We start from the raw sequence: 23784 nt of genomic DNA, 5'->3' as shown, positions 1-23784 counted from the left end.
AGTTTTTGCAAAGCTTTATGTGGAAGGAAACTGTGACCGAGGACAAGCTGATGGCATCAGATGTAAGTACAACTCCTCCGGTTTCATATGCAAAAAAAATTATTGTGCTAGCTCACGTGGTTGCAGAGCTACCGGGATTTAAAAATAGTTACGCAAAACGAAGCGTGGCCGCCCCGACCGGCTTTAAAGGGTTAAAGCCACCCGTCCACTCTCTTGCATTAATATCTGCAGTGTGCAGGGCTGCTCTGCAAAGGGAGCACAGGGTGTACTCCACTACATTTATTTTAGTTACTAATTAGCATGTCAATCAAACTATAAATAACAAATCAAGACTAGCAGCTGCCAGTGCTAACCCTCAGCCTCCAGGCTGTACAACCGTCAGGTGGCACCAGTCCCTGAAAGTTGTAGAAAACACAATTACCATAATTACCAGTATCAGTTCAAATGGCCAAGTAGGAACAGAAAGTCATGATAAATCTACAAAGCACTGAGATACCGTCACTTTGTGTTATTGGCTTTGTTATGGTGAGGACTGCAGCTGGACCATCGGGGGTTTTGACTGATATTCTACTCAAACCTGTTAGCATGTTAGCATGTATGCCATAGAGATAACATTGAAGCAGAGTTACTGGAGCGACTAATCAGATGAGCTGTTACGTGTAAGTTCATTTCATCCACCCTAGAAGGTGTGGGTGTTTATGAGAGACACACCTTTTTTTGATCGAGGTCTTTTTATTGAACAAAAAATTGCTTTTAACAACAATTAAAGCAGTATTAACAAACAGCCCTCCCCCCCCCTCCCCAGAACAGTGTAACTAAAACTCAGCCAGAGAAGAAAGAAATAAGATAAAATAAAATTACAGATAAAAAGTAAATAATAACATAAATGAATGCAAGCAAGGGGAAAAAACAAAACACACACACATTAAGCAATAGTATCTGGATTTAAACTTTCAAAGTAAGTTAGAAAAGGTTTCCGTATGTCATAAAATGTCCGAGCCGAACCTTTTACAGTGTAGCCGATCTTTTCCAGCTGAGTATTGTACATGACATCCTTAACCCAGTGCCCATAGACAGATGGAAGTGGCTCTTTCCATTTCAATAAGATCAACCTACGGCCAAAAGAGTGCAAGAAGATCAGAGTGTGATTCAGAAAGACTGGCATCACCCCAAAAATGGCCATAAATGGACAGGCTGTAATTGGAATGCCACATATCTTGGACATGGTTTCAAATATACTTTTCCAAAAGCTACCCAATTTTGGACAAGTCCAAAACATGTGAAGTACAGAAGCAGGCTGTTGTCTACACCGGTCACATGTGGGGTCAAACCCATCCTTGATTTTGCTCAATCTAGTTTTAGACCAGTGGAGACGGTGAACCACTTTAAACTGAATCACCACATGCTGGAGGCAGGTAGATGATGAAAACATCCTATTGATGATCCTATGCCAAGTCTGGGCCATCCTCTTCCCCATTGTTCCCTAAGAGATTGCAGTGTGGACAGCTTATAATTACTTAACAGCTCATAAACATCACTTATAACCCGCTTGGCGTCCAGTTTAAGATCAAAAACATCATCCAAAAGAGACGGAGGTGGACAGGACGGAAAGCACTCAGTATTAGAAGCAACAAAGTTCCCAAGTTGTAGATACCTGAAAAAATGTGACTGAGGGATCTTGAACTTAGTCACCAATTGTCCAAGTGAACAGAAGATATTGTCTGTGAGAAGAGCATTCATTGAACTTACTCCAAGCTTTGTCCATTTGTTAAATGCCTCGTCCGTTAAGGATGGAGAGAACAGGCAATGTCTATGCGGTGGTGCAATAAGGGAGAGTTCAGCCTGTTTAAAGTGAGCTGGTACCATAATGTCAGTGAATGGATGACGAGAGGGTTTGTGGTAAAGCTGGAGACAGGTCCTGCCAGGGCTAATCTGGCACACAGCAAAGACAGCAGGGAGGATTCACTGCTCCAGTGCTACCCATGATAATTAACTACCATGAACTTTTACCCAGTACAATCATCCCTTATATTAGATGCCCAGTAATACAACAAAAAATTTAGAAGTGCTAAGCCCCCTGTGCACCACGGTCTGTTTCAGACTAGGTGGCTTTTGTTCCAAATGAAGGAAGAAATTTGACTATTCAGATTGTTAAAGAAAGACTTGGTTAAAAAATTGGAAGACATTGGAAAAAATACAGAAATTTAGGAAATATACTCATCTTGATGATATTTATTCTACCACCCAGCGAAAGAGGCAAGGACTCCCACTTTCCAAAATCCTCTTTTAGCTAAGACAATAAAGGAGGATAATTCGTTTTATACAAGTCTTTGGTTCTGTGTCACCCAAATATTTAGTTATAGCTGGGTTTGAAAGGTGCTAAAATAGACGAAAATGCCCCAGTTGTCGTTCCTATAGGCATTGCCCCGCTCTTCCCAAAATTCACCTTGTATCCAGAAATTGTCCCAAATTCCTTAAGTATATCCAAAAGTTTAGGGAGGCTATTTGGAAATAAACAAAAACAAACAAAACCCCGTGAGGAAATCAGTACAGTCAAAGCTTCACTCTGGTGACCCTGGCGGGTGATTGGCCTGATGTGGTAACCACAAATGATTATCAATATCAATTGAAATAATAAATTTAATTCAGTTTCAATTTTATTTACACGGCATCAAATCACAACAACAGTCGCCTCAAGGCGCTTTATACTGTACAGTAGATCCTACAATAATAGATACAGAGAAAAAGCCAACAATCATATGACCCCCTATGAGCAGCACTTTGGCAACAGTGGGAAGGAAAAACTCCCTTTTAACAGGAAGAAAGCTCCAGCAGAACCAGGCTCAGGGAGGGGCGGGGCCATCTGCTGTGATTGGTTGGAGTGAGAGAAGGAAGACAGGATAAAGACATGCTGTGGAAGAGAGACAGAGATTAATAACAGATATGATTCAATGCAGAGAGGTCTGTTAATACATAGTGAGTGAAGAAGAGACACCCAGTGCATCATGGGAATCCCCGGCAGCTATTGCAGCATAACTAAGGGAGGATTCAGGGTCACCTGGTCCAGCCCTAACTATATGCTTTAGCAAAAAGGAAAGTTTGAAGCCTAATCTTGAAAGTAGAGATAGTGTCTACCTTTAAGATTAAGCTTCAAACTTTTGTGATTAAAAAATCCTACGCGCCCGGTCGTCCCTGAAATACTCGTGTCACCAGAGGCAAACATCATTTCTGCTTTCTCATTAGAGACCAAACGGTGATTATTCTCAGGGATTCGTCAGAGCTCTGTGTGAACACATCTTCTTATCATGGTCATTCTGACCACAAACTGCAGCCGTCGTGTCAGGAAGGAGTGTGGAAAGCTTTCACCACTTCAGCTCTGGCCTGCACAGTCACAGCAACGTTACGGCACAAAGGTTATTATCATGGTGAAAACTCAGCTTTGGAAAAACCTGGAAAACCAAAAAATGAATGAAAAATGATTCATGAATGGGAGCGCGGTTCCCAAATTAAAAGTGTCAGAGGTTGTCAGGAGCCTACATGATGATGGTGTGGTTTAAAGGAGCCTACGCCACCTGCAGCTGTCACATTCACTAAACTGGTGTCTCACACTGATGTTAAGGTCAGCAGATGGTTTCACTGAAACAGCACCATTAATATAAGAGATAAGATAAGATAGAACTTTATTAATCCCTCGGGTGGGTTCCTCTGGGAAATTCGATTTCCAAAAAGCACAGCAACGACAGAAGTTACAGAATATTATATACACACACACACACACACACACACACACACACACACACACACACACACACACACACACACACACATAAATACAGAGACAAATATAAATAAAATATACAAAGGGGATAAATAGAATAAATAGGAATAAAAAATAAAAATACAAGTGAATTGCACATTTCAAGTATTGAGTCTATTGCACTGTTGACTATTTACAAAAGGTATTGCACAGTGAGGTGAAGAGGCACTACAGCTTAGTTGTTCCCCCCTCCTTTGTCCTCCTGTTTCCCCTCCCTCTCCCCTCCAGAGAGGAGTTAAACAGTCTGATGGCGTGTGGGACAAAGGAGTTTTTAAGTCTGTTAGTTCTTGTCTTGGGGAGAAGCAACCTGTAGACTTATATAAACCAGTGGACACAGCCATGTTCAGTCTACCTCTCACACACTGAGAAGAGACGTGTTAGTTTCACTTCAATAACAGTCTGACAGCAGGTGTGCAAAATATCTGTCAGTCACCTCACATTTAGATGACGTGTAAATGTTCAGAAGCAAAGCTGTGGTGAAATGCTGCCAACCCACAGCTGGGACAGTGGTGGTGTTGCTGGACCCCACTGGTGGGCTGATGTAAGCCACTGTACTTGGACAGTAACAGAACAGCTCGTTAGCAGGAAAACGTTTCAGTTGTGATTTTGGTCACACCCATGCGCTGTTTCACACGTCAGCCAATTTCGAAGAAGTCCCGATCAGCGTCGAGAAATTGGACTCGCCAGACAGCTTTTGAGATTACTGTTGCCTTGACAACTGAGGGTGAAATCAGGAGGGGTTAAAAAAGGCTGATTAAATTTTCCACTATTTGCATGCCATCAAGAAGAGTGGGATTTAGTGCGAATGCCTGTCTCTTGCTGATTAGCTTTTTAAATTCCAGTTTGGCACTTGCATGTTTATCAGAGCAGATTCTCTCGGTGGCTCCTCTCCACGTGTCAGCGGCCGACGGAGGCAGCGCCGTGTGGGACGCACCCTTAAAAGACGAGATGGCCACACTCGCAGAAAGTGTTTGACCAATTTTGGAAAGAAATATTTGAGGCAGTCGTACCCAGTGTGGTACATTTTAATGCCCTCACACTTTGATGAGCTGATTCTAGGCTCCCGTGGGCAGTGGAAACATCTGCCTGTTCCTGCTGTCTCCGTGTACAGGGAGGAACACGGGAGGAACACGGGAGGAACACGGGAGGAACTGCCTGCCGGGCCGCTAACGTTTACAAGGCTGCAGTGTTTAACGGAAGGAAAGAACGTGGCAGAGGGTCACATCCTAGTTGGATGCTTGCAGGGTCGTTAATGACAAAGTAACTTGTTATTACAGCAGATAACATTTAACATGGATACATATGATAACCTTCTGTTTCAGGCCTCACTGATTAGAAACAGCTGATAGGACCACGTGGTCTGTGCTGGGTTTGAGAAACCTGAAGTTGAGTAAGGACATTATGTTCTCCACATTGGTTGCTGAGATGGGGACACATCATCGAGGCGAGGAAAGGTCCAAGCACCTGTACATACCCAGAGGTAGCCTGCCTTTGAGCATGTCTGTACAGATGTAGTACAGCAGGTGTCCACAGGATGTAGGAAGCTGTCTCTCTGACAACCTTAGAAAGAAGGCGATGATGCTCGTGTTGCTCTGACAAGCTCCCACAGGCGTCCTCGGGCCATAACCAGAACAGAAGCTCACAGACGACCGTGTGACAGCGAGCAGACACGAGCTCGGCTGATTCGGGGATGTTTGCATCATTCTCCATGTAAGCAAGCCCAGCAAGAAAACAACATGAATGTCTGCTACTCGTTTCTGCACAGTCACGTTTCCATTGAATGACTCTGTGACTGCAGGAATGTTTAGCTGGCACAAATGTTCGTGCTGCAGGCAAACACATATCAGCCCGTATGGAAAAGATATTTATAAATCTTCTAACATTTGTGTCTGTCGTGTGTGAAACTTGTATGAAAAGCATACGAGAGTGAAAACAGATATAAGATCCCTTGAAAAATTATATAAATGAAACGTGTATGTTTTGGATACTTCCTAAAACAATATGTGAAAGTGATGAGAAACGAGTAAGTCATATATGAGTCACTATATGAAACAGGCCACATGTCATGCACGTCTTTTATGAGTTTTTTCTATTTCTTTTCCATGTGGCAGGTTTCCACTCATCATCTAATGTCCATTTGTTAGGTCTGGGTAACGTCTTAGACTCTTCTCTTCTAATAAGTACAAATCTACATGACTTTACTAAGACCAGGGATACAGAACTGTGTCGCTCACATGCTTGCACTCAGACCCACTAGTTAATATAATCAGTACCCAGAGGACACACGAGGACACGGGGAAGCCCAACACTTTCATTTACACTCCGACAGCTCAGAAATGAAAATGCTTTGAATGTTTTCATGAACGGTGAAGTGATGATCTGTCCTGCAGTCGTTCATCAGCCGTCTGAGGCTCTGTCCTAACAGTGGCGTGGAGTTCGCTGTGTGTGTTTGACAGTGTCGTGTTTCGGTCCTTCAAAAACAACAAGATTGTCATAGAAATGTGAATGTGTGAGTGTAAAGGACTCGCCCTGCTTTGACACTGCTCCAAAGGAACATTACAAATGTAAAATGGATTTAGCTTTTTCATCCATGAATCTCTTTCAGACAGGCACTGCATGTCAGAGCTACCATACAGTACCACCAAACCCAAAAGCTGGTAATGACCACAAGCACCACTGTTTGTGTGAAACACCCTGATCTGTCTCGCTGACGCTCTTCAGCACAATTATAGCTCTGTGATCGCTCGGGAAATGAGTCCTCGAAACCTGGAGTCACTGCTAGAGACATATAACCAGGCACGATAGCTCCCAGAGAGAGGGCCAATAAAGGACGGGGGATGGTGCAAAGAGGATGACGAGGAGGTGGGAGGGTGAGAGTGACAGGAGGAGGGGGGCTGTTAGAGTGCAGGGGGGCTGTGCAGCAGGTAGAGCCGCTAGGTGAGATAAAAAAGAAATCATTCAGTCAATCAGCCCGGGCCGTGGTGCAATCATGAGATCTCATCTGCTTTCAAGAGCAATTCTGCCTTTATTGAGCTGTTGTGTCTCAAACAGGGAGGCTGCAGCGGCCAAGCTTAACCCGTGCACTGCCAGATAGAGCTGTCACCACACACTAATAAAGTATTCCTACCTGACTTCAGCGTGCTGCTGAGAACTAACGATGAGCTGTTTCCTTCAGATCTCAGTCTCAAGGTCAGCGCTGAAGTGACCAAGCCCACCTACGGGTGCCAGGTGACCATCCAATCAGAGCAGGAGAAACAAATGCTAAAGATGTATCGAAGGGAGGAGAAGAAAGAGAGGAAGAGATTCAAAGGAGGCGATGAGGGTGACTCTACGGATGCTCTCCTGACCTTTGACCCCAGAGAGATGAGAGCCCAGCGGTACGTCGTCTCTACAAACCTCATCTTAGTGTCTGTGTGTCTTTGTTGTGTGCCCACCTGGGCTCTCAGGTGTGTGTGACTGGCAGCCTCCTGCATTTTTCATGACGGCTTCAAAAAAGCAAAGCTGCTTTTCTTTGGGGGGGGCTGGAGGGGGGCAGGAAGATCCTTCCAAAAGTTTAATCTCAGAGGGTAAAAAAGCAGCGATCTGTTTAATTAAAATGTTAGCGTGTGCAGATCCAGCGCAGTGTGAAGACAAAGATTAGCCCCTTTATAAAGCCTCACATCTTTGCCTCTTCACTGGGCTCATCCATCACAGGTTTGTTTCCACAGCTGTGGATCAAGATGAGGGCCGGGCCGTGGATCTGACACTGTGCCAATTTAAATGTTAAAGCTCTGTTTACTGTCTTACTGTTGTACGTGTGCCTCGGTGCAGAGAGCAGGCCCTGCTGACTGCCCGCCACGAACCTGTGCTGAGCAGAGACAGGGTCTACGAGCGGATCCGATATCCCAACGTCTACGACAACCTCGCAGAGGCCACGAAGACGGCTGCGTTTGTGGGAGGAGCCAGGGTGAGGCTGATTTTACTGTGCTGCACTCTCTGCCTCTGATGTGTGACATGACCCACAGGTTTAAAGTGCGCGTGCTCTGTGCTTCGTTTTTCCTTTTCTTACTGTTCTGGAGGAAGGCTAAATCATTTATCTGTGCAGCGGGGATAATCCCATCTTAACATTGTGTGATAACATCATTCTTGCTGCTTCATTGCATTTTATACTGTGGGAGATGGCTCTCACGAAGTCTGAGCCCGTGTCAGAGTGTAGAATCACTTTAGTGGCTGTCAGGCTGCTGAACGAATCACAGAGAAGAAACACAGTGTGACCATCTCACGGCGTGGGTCTGTGACCACGACACAGTGCTGAGAACCATCACAGGAAATAGTCTCTGGGCTCAGGACGCATGTGTCTGTGCAGCAGCAGGTCTCCTTAATCACTGGCTTCTGCTGCTCGGTAAATGAATGAACGTGTGTGAGAAAAGTGATTAAGCCTGAAGAACATCTGGAACTAAAGGCTCAGCGATCAGCTTGAGCTGTCGGGCAGAAGGAAACGTTTCATATGACCGAACCAGCTGACTGCTTCATGAAGCATGTTTCCTCCATCAGCTGGTAGAAGCTGTTCCTCTGCACAGACAGGACGTAGGTTCACTGATGATGGTCAGAGATGGGGTGCTCTAGTGTAGAAAGCTGAGCTCGTGTACTCGTGAACCTGTAAGTCAGACGCTTCCACAGTGGCTTCATTTCCCATGTGACAGTTACTGGAGTCGGTCAGGTGGGCTCTTTTTCTCTTGACTGATTTATACGTGGAATAAATGTATAGGCACTGACTTGATGTTCATATTTAGTCTTTATTATCATCAGTGACAGTTTCAACGTGGTTATGTTAGACTCTGTAGTCACATAGAGAACATGCTACAGACCCAGTCTGGGCTCAGAGAGGCGTTTTGCTCTGTGGACCTACATCCTGTGTTGTGTTATGGACCCAGGCTCCTCTGTGCTGTTCATCTCTAACTCCCACTTAACTCCAAATACCAAGTACACTCTGCTCATAGTGTTTTGCGTTTTTGCAGTGGGGAAACTAAACGTATTGCTTCAGATTCACAGTGTTCAAATTCCTGTTAAATGTTCTGTATCTATGAAGCGCCTTGAGGCGACTTTTGTTGTGATTTGGCGCTATATAAATAAAATTGAATTGAATTGAATTGAATTGAAATATTGTGTCAAACCTTTTCTTCTGTTTGGTCGTTCAGATGCTGCTGCCCGAGGGAATCCGCAGAGAAAACTGTAAGATGTACGAAGAAGTGGAGATCCCACCCAATGAGCCCATGCCTGTTGGGTTTGAAGAAAAGCCCGTCTACATCTCTGAAATAGACGAGGTAGGAGCTGCTGTGTGCTTAGATCTGATCTGTTTGCGGGGACCAACAGCCAGCTGTGGGGACAAACGCCCCGCCCCCACAGGTCTGAAGCCATGTTTGAGGCTCACAGTGGTTTTAGTGTCAGGGTTCAGTTTATGTTCAATAGTCCTCACTAAGATATGAAAACGTGTGTGTGTGTGTGTGTGTGTGTGTGTGTGTGTGTGTGTGTGTGTGTGTGTGTGTGTGTGTGTGCATTAAAAACCATGAGAATGTTAATATGGAGAATATTGACCATAACCACAATGCTTACTGGAAACCCCCCCACCTCCACATGTCCCACATATGTACACTACAGGTCCTTCCACAACAGTCACAGCAGCACTCCAGGTCACTTCTATCTTCTTTTAGTTCAGACTGGGTGAACTGGTCTATCTCCAGCTTAAGTTCACACTGTTTACTTTCCCAGCATTTACTCTGTCTTGTGTCTGTGATCACCTTCTTGATATTAGTCTTATAATTATAGACGCAGCTTTCTGTTTGAGAGTACGATTCCACATTCATGACGTTTGGTTAGTTGGTGATCGAATGTTGATGGCCATCTGTCTGTACGAGTTAGCCTGGGTCGACCCGGGTTTGTACCCTTCCCTCTCTGTCACAGCTCAGAAAGGCTCCGTCCTCCTGAGCCCGGGAAAATCCTGACGTAGAAAAGCAGTGTGGTGTTAATGAAATACACCTGTGTTGTCTCTGCACGGCGTCTCGGGTGGCACGCTTGAGTGAGACGTAGCACACTGAGGTCCTCACACTCGATGAAATAACTGGCTGCTGTACTTCATCAAGTACCTGAGCATGAACCACAGGAACTGTTTGTGTGTCTGTTAAGCTGCCAGGAGAAGTTGATCATGTGACTGTAGCACTCACAGCTGTCAGCCTGAGTGGCAGCTTGATGGACAAACCCACACTCACACTGGTACGTTCTGACTGTACCCAGTCACCATTAGGCCAAGCAAGAGAGAGCAGCAGGCTGGAGAACCTGCAGCTGAGTTCGATCTGTCTTAGAGAGGAGCAGGACTGCATCAGAGTGCACACTCATCGAAAGCGCTGCTCTGATGCTGCTGTTGAAGATGCAGCAGAAGATCACGTCATGAAGACACCAACGTGGAGCATCCATGAAGCTCAAAGCTGCAGGAAATGAGTGTAACTGTTACCACTGTTAGCCTTCATGTCATTCACGCTGACACAATCATAAACAGGACTGATCGCTGTGACGGAAGCATGTGTGTCCTGTGCTGTGACTAACTGATGCATGGATGCTTTAATCACATCAACGCGTTGTGCCTTTTGTTGTCGTCACAGTTGAGCATACTTGCTCCTGTGTGTGTGTGTGTGTACTTCAGTAGCTGTCAGCTTCAATCTTCATCAGTGTGTCTTTCAGCACTTCACCACTAATCCTTTCATTAGTCACAGAAACAGAGCAGGGTGCCACATTCCTCCGTTCAGCTTCCTCTCTGTGTTTCTGCAACAAGAAGCAGCTCAGAGGAGATTCCCAGATATAATCCAACCCCGTCCCACACCCGTCTGTGACTTCTGCTGCACACCTCACCGCTGTGCTCATACATGCACTGCACCAGCCTCCGGTAGTGTTGTGCCACTCCCAGCAGCACCTGCAGTACCTTCAGCATCTGCACTGTCAAACCTCTGCAGGCCTCGTTCTTGCCGTAACGCCATGGTCCTCCTCACTGATTGTCACTTCCATTCTTATCTTCAGCTCAGTTTTCTGAATAAAGTCTTTTACATAGAACAGACTCTGCCTTACAGAGCAGGAGGAACCCCATCAGAGCAAGCACTTTGTGACAGTAGGAAGGAAAAACTCCCTTTTTAAAGGAAGTAACCTCAAGCAGACCGGACAGGGCTGAGTGTAAGGAGAAGAGAGCAGCAAGAGCTGGTTCATTACTAATGACTAAACACAGCCGTGATGTGTAAACGCACAGGTAGTGACAGGGATGAGTAACAAAGGTGTTACATGCTGCACTGAGGTGCACCGGGACGATCACAGAGTCCACTCACAAGCCAATAAGATCATTTGTACCTTTCATCATTTTATTAGAATTATTCAATCAGAACTGAGCACGAAATCGAATAAAAAGTCTGAGAAACAAAACACTGAATAATGACCACAAACAAAACTATGATTTGAACAAAGCTAAGAGTAAGTAAATGAATCCAAACGGAGTTATTTATGGCTGCCACATCGACTCTCACAGTAAATACACCGACGTATTCATCGTGTTGTGAGCAGCTTTCTTTATTACTCATCATAAAATCACGGACTCACAGGGACGAGAGCCACCTCATGTTCAGTTGTCCACATGTATTGGCTTCGTTGTAGGTACAGTTGAAGGTTTTATAATCCTCGTCTCTTGTGAACGCTAGCTGTAAATTGTTGTGTTTTTTATATCAGCATTGGACTGGTTCTGATGGTCTGGTTTTGGGAGGTTGGGGGGGACGAGAGTAAAGACGCTGCCGGTCATCTTCTGGTCCCAGCTCTGGATGCCCACAGAGAGCGAGCTGCTCCATCCACAGTGGGATGATGCCTCTCTGTGAACAAGGCCAGCACTGCAACATGCAGCTGATCATGTCACTCCTCAGGTTCAAAGGAAGACTAGTCCCCACGCGTATGAGCAAAATGACATGTGGTGACCTCTACCTGACACAGCTGAGTGTGTGTCCTTAGCCCACAGGGTGTAACGTGTTGTCTGTTAGAGGGAGTGTGTGCTCTGATAAAGCACACGACTGCAAAAGTAGTCACTATGTAAATGTTAGAAATGAATCGAGCTGCACAACGCAGCGCTGTGTGACAGGCACAGGAAGTGAAACCATGCATAGTTTCATGTTGCTCTTCTTGTTCTCTCCAGCATTATGTTAAACAGTCTCATCTCCAGCTAACTGTCCTTCCTCTGTCCTCCCCCATCTCTCTCTCTGCATCCATCAGCTCCTTTCTCTCTGCACACACTTTCTTCACTTGTTAGCACATTTCACACTCCTCAGCCAGCTGTGCTGCACATCCTTTCCAGCCTCTGACTAACCAGGTGACAGAAGTCTTAGTGTCCAGTCTGCTTTGTCCCAGCACTCCTGTCGACTCCTCCATGTCCCTCACTGTCCCGGAGCCTCAACTCCTCCCTGAACTCTGTGCAGCATCTTTCTTCAGCTTTCACCATTTAATCCTCGTTTTCACCATGGCTTGTTATTATGCAGTTATTCTACAGACTAGCATCCAGTGTTGCCCAGCTACATTCTCCCCTGATCTCTTTCAGATTTTACCTTCTGATATAGATGTGGTCCACCTGTGTGCATCGCCCTGTTCTTCCCTCTTCTTGAAGTACATGTTTTCCACAGTCTTTTCTGTCATTTTCACAAAGTTCATCGTCGTCTGTCCTTCAGTATTTGTCTTCCTAACACCTACCCATCATCATCCCCATCATCACCTCTCTTCCCTTCATCTACATGCACTATACAGTCTGCTTCAGTCACCACACTGTCTCACCCTGCTTCATCAACAAAAGAAGACTTTTCCATTGCTTAGACAGATGAACATGAGATGAACGTGCAGCTGAATAAGAGATGGAGTCAGTAGAAGGAAGGAGCCAGAATCCCACGTTACTGATCAGGTGTGGTAGAGGCGTAGTGCAGTACGAGTGCAGTGGGAATGGTGCTGTAGTGTGTGTTGATGGTGTGACTTTTGAAGTTCTACCTTAAGCTCAGACTTAGTGCAATGCTGCAAATCAGATGAACAGCTGTTCAGCGTGCAGGCAGATAATGAGTGAAAACTACCCAGCAGCGTCTTAAGGCAAAGCGTTGTGAAACGGGATTCAGCTCCTCCATCCTGCTGAGTGTGGTTTTCACTTTCACAAAGCTGAGACCAGCAGCGGCTGGAGCGGCTGCATTAAAGGTGAAGCATCAATCCATCAAGGTCTAAACTTTATGCACACTTTCAGCTGCCTGTTGTTGTATGTTGGCACCAAATAAATAAGATTGAATTGAATGGAGTCATTCAGTTGTTAATTACTGTGAAGTATTTAGACGCGTCAGCCTTTACAGCTAAATGAAACACAAAGTTACACATTGTTGACTTGAATCAAATGTCGAGTTATTTCTGAATCGTGTCCCTGCTTCACTCTTTAATGTCCCTGCCCCCCCCTCAGAGTTTCTTTCCCTCTTTCACTTCCTGTGTAACTGATCTACATCGATATAGAAGCTCTTCTGCTGAGCGATGTGAATTAGCCTCAGTCAAGCAGCGGCTCTATTCATTAACTTAAGCCTGGGCAACTGTGGAACAAAGTGCCTCGCTGCTGAAGCGCCAGCACACAATGCCTAACACGTCTTTATTTGCTATTAGGATGGCTTTGAAAGGCAAGCTGAAAAGTGTGACGCTGCCGCTTCCTTCCAGTTTACTCTGCTGCCGTTTGTCATTTATTGAAAGCTGTAATGGGGAATGGGGCTGGCATTCCTTTTAACAGTGTGAAACATTAAAAGTGAGGAATTTATTAAGGTGCTTTTCAGCGAATGAATCAGGGTCTCCGTATCCTGCACTGCCACCATGGTAAAAGCCTTCCTAATTGGTCCAAATAGATATGTACTGAGTGTGCAGAGTTAGAGCGAGTGCCAGTCAAACATGTACAGAAACTGCTGCTTCTGCTTGCTGATTTACAGCAGAACGCAGCTGAAACTTGGATACGGAGACCAGTATTGACACACACACATGGCCTAAGCTGCTAATTGGTAGGAATTCACTCAGGCTGCTAACACATTCTGAAAAAATGACATGCTCCCGCAGGGAAAAGGTCTGTAGAGGGATAAGGATTAAGGAACACAGAAAGCTTTGCTCTTTAGCAGCTGAAGGAGAGTAGAGTGTGGGCTGGTTGAAAGGCATAAGTAATGAGTGCCCCCCCCCCACTGCATATCATTCTGCTGCCTGATACTCGATGAACTGGCATTATGGCTCATTTAAATGTTTTTCTTAATGAATGGAGTATATTTAAACAGACATTGTAGTTTTCTCCAGATTCATATTACAGTGCAGATTCTCCTCCAACAGGCTGGAAGCTATTTATATCTCAAAAAGTCAGTTCATGCATTGCTGATGCAAAGTTTTATCCTAATGGAAACACTGAAGGCTTTGTAAAGACGTTCTAGATGCTGAACAATCAGCAGCAGTGCACTAGGCTCTCATGTTGACTAGCTGCCGTGCATACGAAAATTACAGCAAGTCAGTGAGTTTAAAGTCTGTAGGCTCTCAGTCATCCGGGTCATGGTAGTCTAAGGAGCTTGGAAAGACAGCAGCTGGACTTCTTTCAAATGTCTTGAAGACATTTCAGCTCTCATCGCAGAATCTGTTTCATTTCGTAAAACAAATGCTGTCCCAGGTATTTCAACGTTAGTCGGTGTTGTCCCTGAGGAGGGTCATTGAGGGTCGCGACATATTGGCAAAGAAAAGATGCCAGTGGTCAAATTTTGCACAGAGAGCACAGATGGTTTGAAAGAGGACTCAAAGAGGCCATTTATGTCCAATTTGAACTGAGGGCGGGGCTTACAGCACAACCTGTCTGCTGCCAGTGCAATGCCACGCATTCACACTCCGATGGACGCATCGGAGAGCAATTTGGGGTTAGTATCTTGCCCAAGGATATTTGGCATGCAGACTAGGGGAAGCCAGGAATTGAACCACCAACCTTCCGATCAGTAGATGACCTACAGCCACCCACGAGTTTTCGGAGAAACGACCCACAGAAGGACAGCACCCTCCGCTCCCGTTCGCTTCAGTGCCACTCAGTGTAAGGTAATGCCATTCAGAGTAAGAATCTGCTTAGATACCATATTTCTAAACTTTTCAGGGCCGAGTACAATAACCTCAGTTTGATCTGAATTAAGAAGCAGAAAGTTAGCGGCCATCCAGGTCTTTATGTCTTTAAGACATTCCTGCAGTTTAACTCATTGGTGTGTGTTATCTGGCTTCATGGACAGATAGAGCTGGGTGTCATCTGCACTGAGGTCTAGCAGGAGCTACAGTATCCAGAGTCGTACGTAGTGAGGAGGTAAAATTATTAACAAGATGATCGACCTCTGTTGGAGCAGCGTTCAGATAGCTGCTCTGCTCTGTGTTGGTACAGGGCATTGAAGATGATAACAGTGGGTGGATTATTGTGATTGTTTATGTTTAAGTTGTTTGTTGCTGGTTTTTAGTTAGTTTTTTGTCTGTTTGGGAGCTGACACAGTCTCTGTGGAGATGGGGTTGTGTGGGAGTAACAGGAGGAGAAGCTGCAGAGAGGCGTGTAAGACTGCAACTCTGGATAGTCACATTTTGGGGGGGTTTAATAAATTTGGATAGATGAAATGAGGGCTGCTCCATCCAAGTTGGGATGGGTGTTGTCTCTCATAACAACACCAGGTTTCCTCCTGAGAGTTTATGCTCACTGAATTAACATTTACATGTAGAAGACTCCCTTGACATGGAGTTTGGAGCATGGACTGGTACCTCTTTTCAAATTCTGTGTTACAGTCAGTGTACTGTACATTACCACAGCACTAATCCATCTTCAACAGTCGTATCATTATAATCAGGGCTGGAAGTTGCACTCTTCATCACACAGTTTTCGTCTAACACTCAGATCTTCCGTCAGTAAACCTCGACACTTTAAGCAGATGTTTCACAGACTTTTTTCCCCTGCAGCTGATGTAATCAAAGGCGACTGTTGGAAAATTTATTATGAGTATATATGGAGTGGAGTGATTCATTTATCTTTTATGATAGTAAAAAAATCATTTAGCACATCACACCCCACTCCCCTGAACAGTTTCATGTCTTTTTATCCACGACTCAGACTGGAAGGTTAGTCCAAACACCAGACATCTGATGGTAGCAGGTGAGCAGTGCTGTTGTCATTCCAGTACACATGCCATTACTGCTTTCACTCAAAATCCTTTGATTCTCCTGACTTGACAGCCTGCCCCCTCCTTTCCTATGCAGGAGGCAGCGTCTAAGCACAGGCATGCAAAGATGAGGCAGAACTGAACAGCCCGCCATCCATAATTAATCCACCTTGATTGCATTTTCTAATCCAGTTTGGATGTGGTTCCCCCACAGCACACACACGTGGCTCTCTAACTTTTCTTAGACTTGATTTAAGACATCTTTGAGGTTTAACACATTCACAGTCTGGGTTGGTGATGTGAGAGCAAGCACAAATATACAGTACACTACATCTATATACTATACACCGTACACTACACCATATATACTATACATCTATATACTATACACCGTACACTACATCTATATACTATACACCTATATACTATACACCGTACACTACACCATATATACTATACATCTATATACTATACACCGTACACTACACCATATATACTATACATCTATATACTATACACCGTACACTACATCTATATACTATACACCTATATACTATACACCGTACACTACATCTATATACTATACACCTATATACTATACACCGTACACTACACCATATATACTATACACCGTACACTACACCATATATACTATACACCGTACACTACACCATATATACTATACACCTATATACTATACACCGTACACTACACCATATATACTATACACCTATATACTATACACCGTACACTACACCATATATACTATACACCTATATACTATACACCGTACACTACACCATATATACTATACACCTATATACTATACACCGTACACTACATCTATATACTATACACCTTATACTACATCCATGTACTATACACCTATATACTATACACCGTACACTACACCATATATACTATACACCTATATACTATACACCGTACACTACACCATATATACTATACACCTATATACTATACACCGTACACTACATCTATATACTATACACCTTATACTACATCCATGTACTATACACCTATATACTATACACCGTACACTACACCATATATACTATACACCTATATACTATACACCGTACACTACACCATATATACTATACACCTATATACTATACACCGTACACTACACCATATATACTATACACCTATATACTATACACCGTACACTACATCTATATACTATACACCTTATACTACATCCATGTACTATACACCTATATACTATACACCGTACACTACACCATATATACTATACACCTATATACTATACACCGTACACTACATCTATATACTATACACCTTATACTACATCCATGTACTATACACCTATATACTATACACCGTACACTACACCATATATACTATACACCTATATACTATACACCGTACACTACACCATATATACTATACACCTATATACTATACACCGTACACTACATCTATATACTATACACCTTATACTACATCCATGTACTATACACCTATATACTATACACCGTACACTACACCATATATACTATACACCTATATACTATACACCGTACACTACATCTATATACTATACACCGTACACTACACCATATATACTATACATCTATATACTATACACCGTACACTACACCATATATACTATACACCTATATACTATACACCGTACACTACACCATATATACTATACATCTATATACTATACACCGTACACTACACCATATATACTATACACCTATATACTATACACCGTACACTACACCATATATACTATACATCTATATACTATACACCGTACACTACATCTATATACTATACACCTATATACTATACACCGTACACTACACCATATATACTATACATCTATATACTATACACCGTACACTACACCATATATACTATACACCTATATACTATACACCGTACACTACACCATATATACTATACACCTATATACTATACACCGTACACTACATCTATATACTATACACCTATATACTATACACCGTACACTACATCTATATACTATACACCTATATACTATACACCGTACACTACACCATATATACTATACATCTATATACTATACACCGTACACTACACCATATATACTATACATCTATATACTATACACCGTACACTACACCATATATACTATACATCTATATACTATACACCGTACACTACATCTATATACTATACATCTATATACTATACACCGTACACTACACCATATATACTATACATCTATATACTATACACCGTACACTACATCCATATATACTATACATCTATATACTATACACCGTACACTACACCATATATACTATACACCTATATACTATACACCGTACACTACACCATATATACTATACACCTATATACTATACACCGTACACTACACCATATATACTATACACCTATATACTATACACCGTACACTACACCATATATACTATACACCTATATACTATACACCGTACACTACATCTATATACTATACACCTTATACTACATCCATGTACTATACACCTATATACTATACACCGTACACTACACCATATATACTATACACCTATATACTATACACCGTACACTACACCATATATACTATACACCTATATACTATACACCGTACACTACACCATATATACTATACACCTATATACTATACACCGTACACTACATCTATATACTATACACCTTATACTACATCCATGTACTATACACCTATATACTATACACCGTACACTACACCATATATACTATACACCTATATACTATACACCGTACACTACATCTATATACTATACACCGTACACTACACCATATATACTATACATCTATATACTATACACCGTACACTACACCATATATACTATACACCTATATACTATACACCGTACACTACACCATATATACTATACATCTATATACTATACACCGTACACTACACCATATATACTATACACCTATATACTATACACCGTACACTACACCATATATACTATACATCTATATACTATACACCGTACACTACATCTATATACTATACACCTATATACTATACACCGTACACTACACCATATATACTATACATCTATATACTATACACCGTACACTACACCATATATACTATACACCTATATACTATACACCGTACACTACATCTATATACTATACACCTATATACTATACACCGTACACTACATCTATATACTATACACCGTACACTACATCTATATACTATACACCGTACACTACACCATATATACTATACATCTATATACTATACACCGTACACTACACCATATATACTATACATCTATATACTATACACCGTACACTACACCATATATACTATACATCTATATACTATACACCGTACACTACACCATATATACTATACATCTATATACTATACACCGTACACTACACCATATATACTATACATCTATATACTATACACCGTACACTACATCCATATATACTATACATCTATATACTATACACCTTATACTACATCCATGTACTATACACCGTACAGTGTACATGTTCTCACTTTCATTAGAATTTTGTTTATCAAAAGGTCTGACATGGTAAATGCAAATAACAGCATCTCATCACTTATTTCTTCAATACAATATGCATGTCCTTCATTCATCCCTCTGTGGAACTTCAACGCACTTCTGCTCTCCCCCATATTCCATCTTCACAAGCATATCCTGTGCGGAGATTGAATAAAAATTAGTTGACACTAATTAATGGCACAAATAATCCAGTAAACAATTGCAGCACAGTAAAAAAAAAAAGGAATCCTCTTTGAGCCATTACTTGTGTAAAGTATTTTCCCAAAAGACAAGGACACAGGCAACAGGTAATACTGAACTAAATGTAAAACCTCAACCTTTTTCATTTTTACCTAAACCGTGTGCACAAAACTCTGGAGGGATCTATGCTAACGTAGAACCCAGTCAGGACGTCAGCTACTGCTGTTTGCTCGTTTTTTGTTTTTTTTTATGGGCGATCGTTTTCAGGCTTCAAGTAGCACCATTATACCAACATTTCACATTCTACACATTGTTTTAGGTGTATTTGACCAAAAGTTTGACTGAAAATTCACATGCAAGCTTTTTTTCAAGGCTGTGGTATTTGCCTGCAAACAATACCTTTAGCTAGCTAAAACAGAATATTATGCTATCAGCGAGCAACATGGCTAATGCCTTCCACACAGCTTTGTCTCAACTCCAAAGAGCCACAGAAGTAAAAGCTCATAATAATAACGGCTTCACTTCAGCTTCGATTGGAGCCGTGCTGGGGGCGGAGTCTGTGAATTTACTCTGTTGGTGTCATAGCCCATAACCGTACACTACATCCATATACTATACACCGTACACTACATCTATATACTATACACCTATATACTATACACCTATATACTATACACCGTATACTACATCCATATACTATACACGGTACACTACATCTATATCACTATCACCAGCTTCTGCAGCTCCATCAACAAACATTTGGGCGCACTCTGAGGAGGGGGCATTGGCTTACAGATGAACGAGAGTGCTGTTAAAACAGCGCTATTATTATTATTTTCTGTTAACTGCTTCTATTAACTTACTCATCCTTGTAAAAACGATCGCCGATGGGCTCAGCCTATCAGCAATATTGGATATATTCGTCCAATTTCCCATATCTACACTGTATATGAGTGTAGACCTGTATATAGGTAAAGCATGTATGGACTGTATAACGTCCAATTCCAAATGTCAACTTTTAAATAATGGAATTTAAAATAAGGTGGTAGGAACAGCAGAAGTCTAAACTTCATCCTATACATTGTGCAGACATGGAGACGCTTTCTTCTCTCTTGTTATTTCACTTTTATTTACATGTTTGAAATAAAAAAATTTCTGTCTAAGAAAAGCTTTTCTTAGACCGAAGCTTATTTTCAGAAGCTTATTTCAGATGGAGATGAGAAGTGTAAAACGTCTCTTCTGGTCTGATCAGTCAGAATGAGCAGTTGTGTTTAAAAGTCATGTGCACGTGGACCTGCGCTCCTGGACCTGTGCATGTGGACCTTTGCATACACACACACACACATTCGTACAGCAGTCTGTTCTCCTTTAAGTGCTTGCAGATACACACACACTCTGATTGATGCATTGCAGACAATTTGAGGTTCAGTGTCTTGCCAAAGGGCACTTTGTCCTGCAAACTGGATTAAACAGGAACAATCTAATGAGTTTTTGATTGGCCCACTCTACCTCCTTAGTTGCAGCCTCGTCCCCATGTATGCTGCATCTTGTTGGCTGAGGAGGAGAGTTACCATCCGCACCAGTAGGGGTAATGTGTGTAATGGCAACGGCCACATTAAAGCTGTAAATGTGTTCTATGCACCATGCGTGTTTTGCTGTTATATGTGGCGTGTACACATGCCACTGTTAGTGTTCAGTGTTGACATTGATAGGATGTGTTGGTTCATGGTTTTTGGGCTCACAAGCCTCTTTGCTACTTCAGCAAGTGCTTGTGGATGAAGTGATGGATTACCTCACTGTTTGCTATCTCCATCATACTCCTAGCTCTCCATCTCCCTTGTTTGTGCCCTCTTCTTTCGGCTGCTGCTCTGCAGGGAAATGAATGGACCCCCTATTTGCTGCATCTGCATCTCACTCTAACGCTACCTGCCGGGAGAGTTGTTGTGCATGTGTGTGCTTCCCGAGACTCGGGAATTGATGGTGTGTGTGTTTCTGAGTGTGTCTGGCCAGGTCATTTAGTACTCTATATGCAGGCTTGGAACAGGCTGATAAGCTGTTTGCAAAAACTGGCAATTAAAAGTTGATCAGGCTGTCAATTCAAATGGAATGAAATGGAACCAGAAAGTAATTAAAAGGATGGCATGAAAATGACAACAATTATATCTCTTAGCTTCCCATTACCAATGCACACAGGAATTTAATTAGTTTAGCAGCTTATATGGGCTCATATGGTGAGCTTATACAGTAAATGCACAATAACACTAAAAGGCAGCCACCGGACACACAAACACTGATGGCTGTTGTCCATAAAGCACTTTGGCCCCTGCTTTCATATTAAACCCACACAGAGAGAGGCAACACATGTCACATGCAGATATGCTGACTTTTGAACTGGTGCTGGTGGATCATTAATGCAGTCAATGTGGGTACAATTAGTGTGCTTTAAGCAGCAGTGGATTGGTGGAATATTCCCAGACCTCCCAGTTTCCCATATGGCCATAGACTGCATATTTGCTGTGTTAATGAGCCTGTCAGTTTTTATCCTGCTCAGCAAGGTCCAGAATGGCCACCTTCAGCAGCACCGACTGTGTGCGTGCAGCGTTTTCACACAGTCTATGTGATTCTGTATAGAGACTTTTTTCTTCTTCATATGAAGCCAAAGATTGCTCATAGCCCGAGGAGCTTCATATTGGAGAAAATGTTGATTCCTGTTGGATCCAGCTGGGCTTTAAGATTGGTTCTGCCCCAGACTCAAACAGCTGCTCTCATTAGAAACTTTATTTAACCCTGCTGCTGAAAGCTTGACCACAGATGTGTGTGCTCTATATTTGCCAGCTGGGATCTGCAGAGCTCTCCCTCTATTTAAAGTGCATTTAAAGTGGGCACCTCTATTTAAAGTGCCCAATGCCGAGTGCAGCCGGGAACTTTTATTTGTGATGATGCAGACTGATTTCCAACGAAATGAAAAGTTATTGTCTTGGTCTGCGTTGGTAATAAAGCGTCGTTGTCACGTCCGTGTTTTGGTCTTTAGTCCTGTACTCCAAAGATGTATCTGGGGAAAGGAGAACAAATGAGCTGTTGGCACTGAATGTGTTTTATTTGAATTTCCACTTGATAAAGTCTTCTCAACTCCTGTCGGCTTAATTAATTTGGCATCTTTCCTGGCAATGTCAGTTTGACTCTTTGGCTTCAAGTCTGCTTTCTGTTGCTGTGACTTAATGTCACAATGATGAGGTCTAACTGATGGACTGTCTGTCTTAACTGCTAGCATTTCTTAGTTGACTAACAAAGTAGTGTAAAATAATAATAATAATAATAATGGATACTTTATTGATCCCCATGGGGAAATTACTTGTTTTTTCTCTGCATTTGACCCATTCACTCAGTGAAGCAGTGGGCAGCCCACTAAGCAGGCGCCCGGGGAGCAGTGTGTAGGGACGGTACCTTGCTCAGGGGTACCTCAGGGTAGCCTGAGGTACCCCTGAGAGAATCTCTCAGAATTTAAACTGAGAGAATCCAGTTTAAATCTGAGGACCAATAAATGGACAATTTCAAACGCTGTATAAACAAAAGCATCTAAAACTATTAGTGTCTTATTATTCCTCCTAGGACCTGGCGTCCACATATGTGGACATTACATTTTGGGTTGTCTAGACCAAAATACTAAATTTTGCTCGGCAAGGGCCTGATATCCACTTACAGGTCCCAATCAGTCCAAATTAAAAATGCATGCCGCGGAAGAGTTCCGGTCTGAGGAGGTTAACCCTTTAAGACCTGGCCGAAACCAGAAGTGACGCAGAAAATGTAGTTTTTTTTTACCTTCAGGGCCTTATAAGCCTACACTGGTGTTTTTAAAAGTTATGTTGGACTTTATGGTTTTCAGTATAGTTTCTGGGATGCTTAGAACTCAAATTGCACTGCTGAAAATAGTTTATTTTGATGCACATGCTGTTTTTTTTTTTTGGCAAGTTTGCATTAT

General features: G+C 42.6%; 1 protein-coding gene across 6 annotated transcripts in view; it reads left to right on the top strand.

Annotated features, from left to right (window-relative positions):
- The window catches only part of ascc3 (activating signal cointegrator 1 complex subunit 3), a 144329-nt gene that overhangs the window by 25341 nt on the left and 95204 nt on the right, over window positions 1-23784 (top strand). For all 6 annotated transcript variants that reach the window (XM_085290481.1, XM_085290484.1, XM_085290482.1 and 3 more), the window contains 3 exons: window positions 6993-7194; window positions 7628-7763; window positions 8995-9120. In XM_085290481.1, coding sequence (XP_085146607.1) covers window positions 6993-7194; window positions 7628-7763; window positions 8995-9120 — 464 coding nt within the window. The remainder of the gene's footprint in view (window positions 1-6992; window positions 7195-7627; window positions 7764-8994; window positions 9121-23784) is intronic.

The sequence above is a fragment of the Mchenga conophoros genome, linkage group LG11 (genome assembly GCF_057382185.1).
Source record: "Mchenga conophoros isolate Kocher_MC1m ecotype Shallow Benthic linkage group LG11, M_conophoros_male_GT1.1, whole genome shotgun sequence".
NCBI classification, from domain to species: domain Eukaryota; kingdom Metazoa; phylum Chordata; class Actinopteri; order Cichliformes; family Cichlidae; genus Mchenga; species Mchenga conophoros.
The sequence above is the reverse complement of the archived record's forward strand: the minus strand, read 5'-3'. Positions and strand labels throughout refer to the sequence as shown.